Raw genomic sequence first — 12,363 nt, forward strand, 5'->3', positions numbered from 1 at the left:
CAAAACAATTAATACAAACAGCAATGACATAAAAGAATGCAAGTAAGCATAGCGAGCAGCAATAAATGTAATAACTTATACCTAAACATGACAAACCCACAAGCAGAAAAAATAGTACACTAAAGACAACAATGCAGATAAGGGAAAGTTATAATCACATCTTAATGGCTATGTAATTAAAGAGGTGCACCACAAAAACTATGAAATAAATTACCAAGTACTTGAAAAGAAAATTATATATACAGTTACTGTTATTAGTCGCTTCTTATTGCTCTTTCCATTCCAAGAGCTCCTTTTTCGCAGAATGTGGATCATAAAATAATTATTTAATAGATCTGTCTACAGAAAGTGTTCACATTAGCAAATGCATTTAATTTTATAAAACCAAAGCTGCAACACAGCTGGAAAACAGATATCAAATGAAATAAGCAACTATGGACAAAGCATAAAAATATCATTCAATAGTCATGTGACATTTTATAAGTTAGTAGAATTCTCTCAACTTTCGTAGAAAGACTTGTTATAATCAGGTGTCAGATGTAAGTATCTTTCTCAGTAATGAGCGTGTCGTATTTGCGGTGCTTTCTACAAAGGGATGTCAATAGAGAGGATAATGGCCTTTTTTTTTACCTGTACCTCTGAAAGGCACACACTAATGGCTTCCTTTTGTCAGGTGGTTGTCGCGCAGCTGGGTGCCCACGACGCATTATGTGCAGGTGGTCACTTAACTGTCTTAACGAAATATTTACGACACCAGTTTCCGCTACAGTGGCAGTCTCATGTAAAAAATTTCACAGGTCAAGAATTTGCGTTACACATCTGCAGAAACAAAATTCTATTAATATAACAGTGTCCAAAAAGTTTTCGTCGGCATTGTAATACATTCAAGCATTTACATACATTTCATAACTCTTAAAGTACGATTCTTGGTTTCCAACAACCTTTTTCACAAACCAGAGTCCCTAACCACTACTTGTTATTCCTTACCTTTATTACATATACACATATTCGTAGACACTTCTTCAATTTTTCATCATAATAGATACGTAGCATAATCAAATAGCATCAGTTTATTTATCATAAACATAGCACAACAGCATAATACACATCGTCGTCGTAATAATATCATAACATCTCAGTCAATTATCAAAAACGTTGTAGCTTCCTCCAATAATTTAAAAACCTAAAAAAAATTCTCTGCTCATGTCAAGTGTCATCTGCCTCAAATGTACTTTAAAAATCATGATCCCATACCAAATACATCATTCAAACCTCTCATAGTATCACAATGGTTCTGAAAAAATATGAACATTTCACAAAGTACAGACAAAATAGAATTTCATAAGTGTGAAGTTATCCAACTGTGTAATTGCTTAAACATGTGTCACTGACTTAGTAAAAAGATGTTTGTTTCTCTGTCAAATAATCAGATAGCTGTGTAATTCTGTATTAGAGAAATATGGTACCGATGTGTAAAGTTGTATAAACAAATACCATATTAGCTAGGCTCCTTGTGCTTGCCAAACACATGGTACACAAAGTAAGCATGTACCCCCCTGAGGATTAATGTAATTATATCCTCAGGTGTTACAGATTACAGCAATGGAATGGAATGTATCACGGAAAACTTTCTTTGTACTTCAAATATGTTGAAAAATAAATAGTTTAATGCGTGTCCTGTAGTGCTAAATGTGCGTCTTGCTGTAAGACAATCTCTGTGGAAGTGTCGTAGTTATTGTCCTCCGAAAGCTAAGTTCTGCAGAAGTCAATGTACTTACCTCATGATAAACGAAATTGAAATGCTTTGCGTATAGATATCGTAGTTACTACGCTTATTGCCGTGATGAAGTAAGTACTGTACTGTAACGTATTGTTGTGCTACAGAAAAGGCTGTCTCATTGTAGCTATACCACAAAAGTTACTACTAAAACATGTTTTACTTTCCAGAAAAATTCAGAAAAACTGTGCAGATATAAAACAGATAAACTGCAAAAGCAACATTGTAAATTGTCACTCATTAGTAGCGTCGTGATAAAATCGTGTAGCTGTCACATAAACTAACCACTGTATCATCTGGTATCTCACAGAAAGTACTTTAAATCCAGAATGTATTTTCAAGTAAACCAAAATGTTGCATTAAAATCTCATTAGCAATACTGGTAAATGTTCTAAGCATGTGAGCCTTATAGTCGTTACGTAATCGTGCAACTAACAAGCAAGAATGTACACACACAACAACACTGGTCTGTCTGTTCACACTAACAATGCACTCGTAAATACTGTCTAAATATGTTCCGTAGGTTCTAGACTGGATAGTTAACTTCAAAACATTGTTGCATGTTAACAGATTCTTAGTGTGACAAAGTATACTAGTGACGTGATGTGAACAGCTTTATGGCAAAGACAAAGTTAAAAAGCAGATTATATTTCAATAAACGGTTTTACATGTGAAATGTGGTGTAAACCTTTACTCTTCCTAGTACGAAAACTGTCAACTGAAAAGCAATTATCATGTGGTTACGTCGGTAAAGAATACAGGAACTTTTCTCAAGGTTAGCGTCTATGTTATTTTTCGCTAAGCCAGCCGGTGCACGTGGCTGCCTGCGGTGCGAGTCATTGTCTGTCTCTTTGTTGGCGCGCGCCGTTATTGGGATTAGGAGACCTAACTTCTACAAATTCACCTTGCCGAGAGGGCCCTATCCTGTTTGAATCCCGCCAGTTCTGATGCAATTCAGGTCTGTCGTTAAGATCATATCGTCTGTCGTCATGTCGGTAATTTCTGTAATTAATTTCTTGTCGGTCATGTGGTGGAGAATTTCTCCCTGAATCGTAACTGCGCGCTGGACCGTTGCGTCTGAAGTTATTCAGTCTCCCTTGATGATAATAGTTCTGGTTGCCATATTGTCTGTTTCTATGATTGTCTCTGTCATATTCATTACTACGGAAATGCGATCTTTCTCTGTAATTATTATTACTCCGCCAGTGGTTGTCATATGGGTGGTGTCTGTTTTGGTCACGATTTGCGTTGTAGGAATAGACCTGTCGTGTCCAGTTATTGTTTCTGTCGTCACGGAATTGTGACGGATGTGACCTGTAGTGATTGTTTTCCTGTTTTCGTATCTGGCTACGGTCTGTGTCATTCAGATCATCATCTACCTTCGTAGATAAGTTAGTGAACTGATCTGAAAGTTCGGCTACTTTATCCGACAGTGAAATTATTTCCTCTGTGTGTCTTTCTGAACCAATTTTCAGAGTATCTACTGTGTCCTTTAAGTTCGCTTGAGTTTTTGCAAGTTGCGTAACCGAATCAGTAGATGCAACTGAGTCAATTTTAGCTTGCAAGGTCTCATGATTTTCATGAACAATAGTTTGCAGTTCTTTTATGGCTGCTTCGTGATTCTGTAATGCATTTTCATGCCGCGAAAAAATAGGTTGGAAATGCTCACAAATTTGTGTTTTTACGTCATTACAGACTTTTTGACATTTCGATTCGATGTTATGTAACTCATTAGTTAAATCTTCACGTGTTTGTTCAAGTTTGGTGTCTAACTTTTGAAGCTTTTGTTCCATTGCGTCTAACGTTTGAAGCTTTTGTTCCATTGTGTCTAACGTTTGAAGCTTTTGTTCCATTGTGTCTAACGTTTGAAGCTTTTGCTGTGTTTGTCTCTGATTTTGTTCCATTGTGTCTAACTTTTGAAGATTATGTTCCATTGTGTCCAACTGTTGCTGTGTTTTTCTCTGATTTTGTTCCATTGTGTCTAACTTTTGAAGCTTTTGTCCCATTTGTTGCATTAATTGTAATAACAGTGCACTGGTGTCTGAAACATGTTCCTTAGTGCTATTCGGCAATGCATTTGAACCGCCAATATTCGCAGTTTGAAAAACAGAAAATGTGTCCTGATTTATTTGTGAAAACGGTGAGAACGCAAAATCTGAATCTACAGTATTTGCAAGATTGTGTCCTGTCATTTCGGAATCGTGAGGCGAGCTGTTGCCGACCGATCGATCGATAATGCTTCCCTGTTCACTAATTGTTTCACTGCCTACACCATTATTTGCAGCCCGCTCCATTTCCCTATGCGCTATTACCAAATTACTACTTTGAACGTTAGTGAATTCATTACATGGTGACGCTAACACACTGCTTTCGTCTTCACTGTCATTTCTCAGTTTACTTTGGAGCCTAGTGTTACGTTTTTCACACGCCATTATTGTCACAATTTTTCACACGACAACACAGAAAAACACAATTTGAAGAACAAAAATAAGAGAACACATTAACATAGCACTGAAAATAATATCTAGTTAATTGCAAGCGCAGCTGCGAAACACTTCGTGCAAAACTACATGCATGCCACAACTGTTTTACTGTACAACAATGAAAGACTGCAACTACAAAGGAGATTCTCTCTACAATTACGCACTACCAATAAACAAAATCTACATTAATTACACAAACTACAAGAAAAAATCAGAAGATTCCAGTGAGATATCCTTGGCTAAGGGTCGACATATGAAACGTCCCCTTTGAAAAATTTATACAAGACTGTGCTTAAACTGACACACAATATTTTTTTGCGCAACGCAATCTGACTTTCAGTAATCCCTACAACAGAATGGCCCTGACTAACATTAATCTATATGTTTCACAAATCACTTACCTCACAAAAATCTTCGTCACTCGAACTACTGCAATACAGCGAGCGCCACTACTGCCAGCTAACTAAAAGATTCAAACTACGGAAGTCACTAACTACTGATAGGCACAGTTAGCAAATGAAAGATTTTAATAGAGAACAAACAGTGTATTTACCTTAATAGTCAAAATATATATGGCAGTTCATGACATCCAGTCTTACAAATTACAAAACACCGCCATCTCTCTCCCCACGTCCACCACTGCTGGCGGCTCACCTCCAACTGCGCAACGCTACGCGCTGTTAGCATCCAGCTGCCGCTGCCCAACACTACAATGGCAGACAACAATGCAAACCAGCCACAGACTGCACACGGCACAGCCAGTGTCCTTCATACAGAGCGCTACGTGGCGGCGGTGTTACCAATAAAAAAACCTAAACAGCCTACTTACAAAACGAAGCGAATATTTGAATCACTGCGTGTTAATGGAGAGTGACGAATGAATATGTCTTCACGTGCGGCATTCATAAAGATCAAGTTCTAGGCTTCGAGTTCTGACTTTTGCAAATATACATACATTCCAAACCAAAAGTTTAATAATAATTACATCACAGACTATGCTTTCATTTCTTTTAAACTAAAAACTAAAATAATATACCTGTTTTGCTTGATGTACCTCATAACTAACTGTAAAATACATACCTTTATCACTGCAATACACTTAACTGTCCGCAAGAAATCTTTGACTCTAACCAATATGTGCCAGGAGTTGTTATATTTTGCTATAAGTATCTCATTGCATTTCTAGAGAATTCATCATCTGTTGTTTCAGCTCAATTTTCACAGTTTCAATTTGGGGTGGGTCTGAGCACGACTCGAAATGTTCGAACAGTGTACGTCACAGTTCGGCACGTCTCAGGTTCTGTTCGAACTTTTGATCGGCTTGCGATCTAGTGACTTTTGTTGGTGGTGGCACAGTGGATTTTAATAATAGAGGTAACTGTGAAACATGGACCAAAACGTCTTCTAGGGTATGTATCGCATCTAAGAACAGCAACTAATCAATAATTAAGAGTTTGCAATCATATTTCCGTCAAATTCTCGAGCTTTCGCTCGTCCCACAGTCTAGTGACATCTTATGGCACTATTTCCAAGACGGGTATCGCCGCTGTAATTTATTCTCACGTTAGGAATTACAGCCAGCTTACCACGATATGTTTCGTTTGTTAGGCTCTGAATTTTCTTCATTGTTTCATATGAATGCAGAAATTTGAAGTCGGACAAGTATTTTGCGAGATCATTGGTAAAAACGTTTCTCCTTTGTATACATCCTGTGTCTGCCCAAATGCTCATGTAGAAATTAGTTGAAGCTGGCCAAGAACTTTTGGAGGTTTCTGGTAACAACCTTGCCCCTTTATACATTACTTACGTACATGTTTCAAGTCAGATTACGAAATATGTAGACAGTGATCTTGCTCTTGTCTTGAAGGTGAAACGTGCAAAATTTCATCAGGATGAGTACAAAGATGTAGACAAATGTTTTTTTTTTATTCCAGACTTTGAACACAATGTAAAGTCCTTCGACGATGACCAGTTTCAGTCAGTAATCTTCAGATCTGTTCTACGCCGTGTCCTAATGTAAATACACTCAGCAAGGCATCGTCACGTGGAAGTAAAATATGGCGTGAAATAGTCCTCACCGGAAACTTCCTGTGTGCCGGACCGAGACTCGAACTCGGGACCTTTGCCTTTCGCGGGCAAGCGCTCTATCAACTTTTTTTTTTTTTTTTTTTTTTTACCAACTGAGCTATCCAAGCACGACTCACTCCCCGTCCTCACAGCTTTACTTCTGCCAGTACCTCGTCTCGAGTGAAAATCTCTTTCTGGACATAGTCGACACAGTCATTTTGCAGCTAGCTTCACTATACAAAACATACGTAACTACGTGATCAAAGACTGGAATAAAAGAACATTTGACAGTGCCTGGATTACTTTATTCGCGACTATGTCGCACTTTCTACATCTGCATCTACATTTATATGTGAAGCTGCATCTACATATGTACTCCGCTAGCCACCAAGCGGTGTGTGGCGGAGGGCACAATTCGCGCCAAAGTCATATATCCCCTCCTCTGTTCCGACGAAAAAAACGATTGTCTGAACTCCCCAGTACGAGCTCTAATTTCCCTTATCTTCGAATGATGATCATGACGCGATTTGAAAGTTGGTGGTAATAATATATGTTCTACATTCTCGGTGAAGATTGGATTTCGGAATTTAGCGAGCAGCTCCTTCCGTTTAGCGTGTCTGTCTGCAAGTATGTTGCACTTCAAACTTTCTATGATATTTGTAACGCTCTGGCGATGGCTAAATGTGCCAGTCACGAATCTTGTCGCTCTTCTTTGGACCTTCTCAATCTCTTGAATCAGACCCAACTGGTAGGGGTCCCATACAGACGAACAATACTCCAGGACTGGACGAACTAATGTATTGTAAGCTATTTCCTTTGTTGAAGGACTTCATCGCTTCAGGATTCTACCGATAAACCGCAATCTAGAGTTCGCCTTACCCGTTACTTGTGTAGTCTGATAATTCCATTTGAGATCATTTCGAATGGTCACACCCAGATACTTGACTGATGTTACCGCTTCCAAAGACTGATCATTTATTTTGTAGTCATACATTAATGGGGATTTTCGCCTTGTTGTACGAAGTAGGTTACACTTACTAATATTGAGAGATAACTGCCAGTCATTACACCACGCATTTATTTTCTGCAAATTCTCATGGATTTGTTCACAACTTTCGTGTGATATTACTTTTCTGTAGCTTGTGATAAAGATGTAGTTTTACATGAATTACAAACAGAGAAACAAACGGACACTCTTCTTTATATGTGTATTAGATTTAACGTGCGTAAAGCTTCTGTTACATTGATAATTATTTTACTCTGGCACAACAGTTTGCGCAGCGGATTTCGCAACACAGGAACGGACAATTCAATTCTCCCATTCGAGTGTAGCTGACGGAAGTATTCGCGCGCGCTCGCTACCAAATCAAATGCCAACTACTTCCAATCGGACTATGGATCGGATGTAATTCCGAACACAATACGCAGCTGAAGCACGGGGAAGCGACGCTGAGGGCTGATGACCGCGGAGTGGGAGTCTGGGGTTTGCGGCCGGGCTACGGCAACCCTTTAATGGTGCAGCATCGCGTTTGTCGGCCGCTAACGGGCTATCTGGCTGCCCCCCTCCACCTCCGCCCCCCTCCCCCCTCCAAACGCCACAGTGCACACACACACACACTCACGTACAGTGACGCCGACGTCGTGGCGCCCGCGATGTCGACATCGCCAGGGCGCAGCCGCCGCTGCCGGCCTCGTATTGAACGGCTCTGTACGGCACGGCTGTGGTGGGAGGAGTGGGGGAGGGGAGCAGGGTTGTGGCGCTCACCCCCTTCCCCCTCCCTGCCCCTCCTGCCGCTCGGCGCAGGCACAGCAGACAGCTGCCGAGTTGGCCTCAGAGCGCTGTTCCCGGACAGTTGTCGCGCGCGTCCCATCACACCAGAGCTCGCCTCGCGGACACCCTCTCGCTTGTCGCGGCCCGCCTGCTTCCCTGCGGATCCTCCTAGCGGCAGAAACTCCCACACGCCAGCGTGGCGAACTTCTCGGCTTCGGCTGCCGCCATGGTCAGCAGCGCTGGGGTCGACGATGGCCCGCAGATCACCGCCATCCACACAGGTGAGTCCGGCGCCCGGAACTCGCGAGTTCTTTGGAAGCGACTGGGGCCGCGGTGATTCACCGGCGCTGCGTCACTGCCGCTGCTGACGGCCGGGACGTACCTGCAGTGGCGTCCGAGAACACGTGACCGCAGTATTTTTTTACACCTTCGAGTCACAGGCGTTGGCACTTAAACCAGTGTGCTTCCAAAGACCAAAAATAGATGGAAATTCTGAGCAACTCACATCGCACTGCCCTCACTACAAAATTCTCAGGCACCACTTGGCTATCTCCTTAACATTTGAAGCATTCCAATTGCCTGCACAACCCTTTCACTTTGTAACACTGCGTAAATAATCCCACCAAGATTCAGTGCATCCATCGAATTTCATGACGTTGTTTCTGGAAGAAAATAAAAAAAGAGAAAGAGCCTGCTTCCATTCCATATTGAACGAGCCAAGATTAGGTTTTCGTCTCATCCACGACCTCGTCATTAGAGATGGTACGTACCGAATGCGTTCACACGACATCGGTCACAGGAAAATAATAAAAAAATGATCTATAGAAAATACTGTCAATAGCTTTTTCATATGGCAGCTGTCATCATCCTCCTATTCCTGTTGTGTTACCAAGTCCTTAATGTTCCCGAATGCCTTTATCGCTATCTTGTTGACGCTGCTATGTCCACTTTCCTCCAGCATATTGTCGAAGATTTGAAACCTCTTCCTCCCTTGCCTCTTCTTCGTTTCCTTTTTATTAGCCTACCCTTTTTTCTTAATATACGTCCCATACAGTTTCTTTTCCTTCATTGCCTTACATTTTTTTTTAATAAGTCTGTTTAACATATAACACTTTCACATTATCACGTCACATTACAGAAAACAAACGTACTTCATATATAATTCTGTACTCTAGAACACCATCACATTTCGGTCTTCAATACGGAAATCTGTAAGAAAACAACCTTTACCAATTTCTTAGGTGATACTTTAGTAAATTTTATATGACAGTTGTTCTGAGAAAGGATACATACTACACTCTTCGCCCTCCCCCTCTTCTGAGAACCCCTCAGTTTTTGACCCCATCCATACAACTTATTCTTTCCCTTATTCACCATGTCCTCATCTCAAAAACCTCTAGCTTTGCTCGATCTTTTTCCGCATTTTCTACTTTTCAGCACCATACAGGAGGACACTCCATACACAGTACTTACGCAGTTTTTTCCTCAAATGTTTCTCGACAGTCCTCTTTCACCATCGCCATTTTTTGTGCTGAACTTCCAGTCGTTATTTTTTCTGTTTGCTAGGAATTAAAATGCTTTATAGATGTTTCTCCACTCAGTTTTGTTTTTACCATTTCATTTTCTCTTAGCGCCATTAATTACGTTTTCTTTGTGTATTGTCTGCCTCCAAATTACACTGTTATTATTAAGATTCTAAATCAGACAACACATACTGAAACTTTTTAAGAGCATATTGCCACAACTACTGCTATGTTTTACTGTATTGTACAGGGTTCGTATCTATTTTACTTGGATCATCTAATAAGCATAAAAAAGAGCTATGTTTCCGAATTTGTTGCAGACAATGTCTGATGACAGGACAAGAAAGTATAAATCTATTGTAGTATGTGAATGTTATTTATGTGCAAGCTACAGAAACCTACCTCATATATAACTAAAGAGAAAAAAGAAGACGAAGTGGTTAACTTTCGCTCTAGTAAAATATTAACCTCGCTTTGTTTTGGTCCACCTTTAAGCTCTAGTTGTCGTGCCCCAAGAGCTGTAAAAAGGTTGTACTTATATCTCTACGAAAGACAGCCGCCTGTTTTCCGAGCGTTAAACGTGATATTATTCTACATATGTATAAATAGTGCTCATGACTTGTTTTGTAAGTCTAATGAAGACTCCAGGATTACAACACGTGGAGAGTGCAGCTGTGCCCCGTGCAACACTTTCGCGCACGGTAAACAATATTTCAGTGCGTACAGGCAGGCTGTTCCTGGAGTACTGGCCGTTTTAAAGGGTTCGCAGATTGTACAGACTTGGCTGTTGAAAGTCGATCAATATCTTAGAGGGGCCTTACATAAGCCGCAGCGTGCCGCAAGCGTGAGCAAGTTTCCAGAAACGTGGTACGGCGTGCATGCGGTCACCCCTTTAGTTAGAACTGCCCTTTGGCGTCATCCGCTACGAGGCAGCTTGACTGCAAATCTCCCCTCGGTCTCGAACTGCGCACCTGCCGTGACACATAAACTGCGGAAAAGCTTGTGGCACAATATAGGCAACTGGTATTCTTCCTGAATTGGCAAAAGTATATCAATATGCAGTTCACAGTACCCCCAGAGAAACGGATATATGATGACTCAGAGATCCTGTTAATCTAAGTAAAAAATTGTAGAATTTTACATAAAAAGCAAGCTGTGTTTGCAACATAACAGTAACTTTGGAATGGGGAATTATCACTGCAGGTGTTCCACAGGGCTCGATACTAGGTCCATTTTTGTTCTTGTTATAAAATTGACTGCTGTCATATATCCAAAAAACGTTGGTAAAGATGCAAGAATTATAACCAATCGTAATGGAGACACCTTATAAATTGAAAAAGTAAATATAATGTTCTTGAAAATCACTACCTAGTCCTTAGCAAATGGATTGCCAATGAATTTAGATAAAACGCAGTACACTCAGTTATATGTTTTACAAGACCAGACAACACCACTAGCAATAATGCGTGAGTGTAAATCACGAACTGAAGCAAAACGTTCTAAACTCTTGTGTATGTAAATTGATAAGAACGTAAACTGGAATTCACGTGTATAATAAACGTTAGACATCTGCTTAGCATCAAGGTTAGTAGTAGTCTTTAGAGGTGAAAACGTAAAAAAAAAAAAATATGACATGATTTTCATTCACTGAATCTTAAGCCAACATATTGTGTGGCAACTCTTCATTGACGAAGAAAGTGTTTGTTGAACTGAAGCATATAATAAGGTTAATACCTGGTGGTTACTCTAGAACCTCTTGTAGACACGTCTTAAATAATTAGGCTTACTTACGGTATTCTAACTTTTCCTCTCTTACGCAGTTCGTTATCAACAATCAATCATAAATGGAAAAGAATAGTAATATACATAAATATAATACTGGAAGGAGAAGTGACTTGCACTATCCATCACACAAACTTAGTGAAAAAAAGGAGAGAGGCATTCATTCATAAATATCTTACTACTTACCCAATCATGTGAAGAATATGACTGACATAATTAATAAAGCGATACACGAGTGGTGAGCACCGTATTTAACATTTTCTTCCAATTTCACAACCAAATATTCTGCGAGTTGGTAACATCTTTACTTATTTATTTAAAAAAAAGAAAAAACAATCGTCCGCTCGAACAGGCCTTGAAGGCTCAACGTAGCGACCAACTGCCGTGTCATCGTCCGTATCATTGTCAGCTCACAAGCTTCAGTGGTTGCGGAAATGGAGAGGTATGTGGTCAGTATTCCCAGCCGGTCTCAGTTTACGAGACCGGATCTTTAGTAAAATGTTAGGTTTTTTTTCCTCACACTGGTGTCTTTTAGTGATACTAGCCTGTTCTCATTCGATGATGGCTTCGTAATCAGAAAATCAATTCCAAAGTATCAAATGTTAACGAAGAAAAATGAAGTTTGTTTGCTTTTCAACACAAATGTGAAATTTTCGTACCAAGGAATTACGTAAGTCACCATGGATACGATAGTAACAGTAAAATCAAACACTGAGATTATAGCTGTTTGACAGCTCTGAATGTGTGACTTGTGTTTGTGTTTGTGTTTGTGTGTGTGTGTGTGTGTGTGTGAGAGAGAGAGAGAGAGAGAGAGAGAGAGATACAGATAGAGATACAGACAGAGGAGAGAGAGATTGAAGATAGATATGTAGTGGGACACTGAGTTGAGACATCTAGCTTAAAGTTAGGAACCCGTAAATTGCAAACATTTGGTCATACTTTTCACTGACGAATATATTA

The 12,363-nt window shown here is 40.1% G+C and overlaps 1 protein-coding gene across 2 annotated transcripts in view; it reads left to right on the plus strand.

The window, feature by feature from the left end:
* Positions 1-8,127: 8,127 nt before the first annotated feature.
* Positions 8,128-12,363, plus strand: part of LOC126281204 (synaptotagmin-11) — a 1,096,906-nt gene continuing 1,092,670 nt past the window's right edge. Inside the window, exon 1 of one of the 2 annotated variants that reach the window (XM_049979941.1) lies at positions 8,128-8,379. In XM_049979941.1, the coding sequence (XP_049835898.1) occupies positions 8,325-8,379 (55 nt within the window). In that variant the 5' untranslated portion in view covers positions 8,128-8,324. The remainder of the gene's footprint in view (positions 8,380-12,363) is intronic. The other variant, XM_049979939.1, reaches the window with a different exon arrangement.

This window comes from Schistocerca gregaria, chromosome 7 (genome assembly GCF_023897955.1).
Source record: "Schistocerca gregaria isolate iqSchGreg1 chromosome 7, iqSchGreg1.2, whole genome shotgun sequence".
Classification (NCBI taxonomy): Eukaryota; Metazoa; Arthropoda; class Insecta; order Orthoptera; family Acrididae; genus Schistocerca; species Schistocerca gregaria.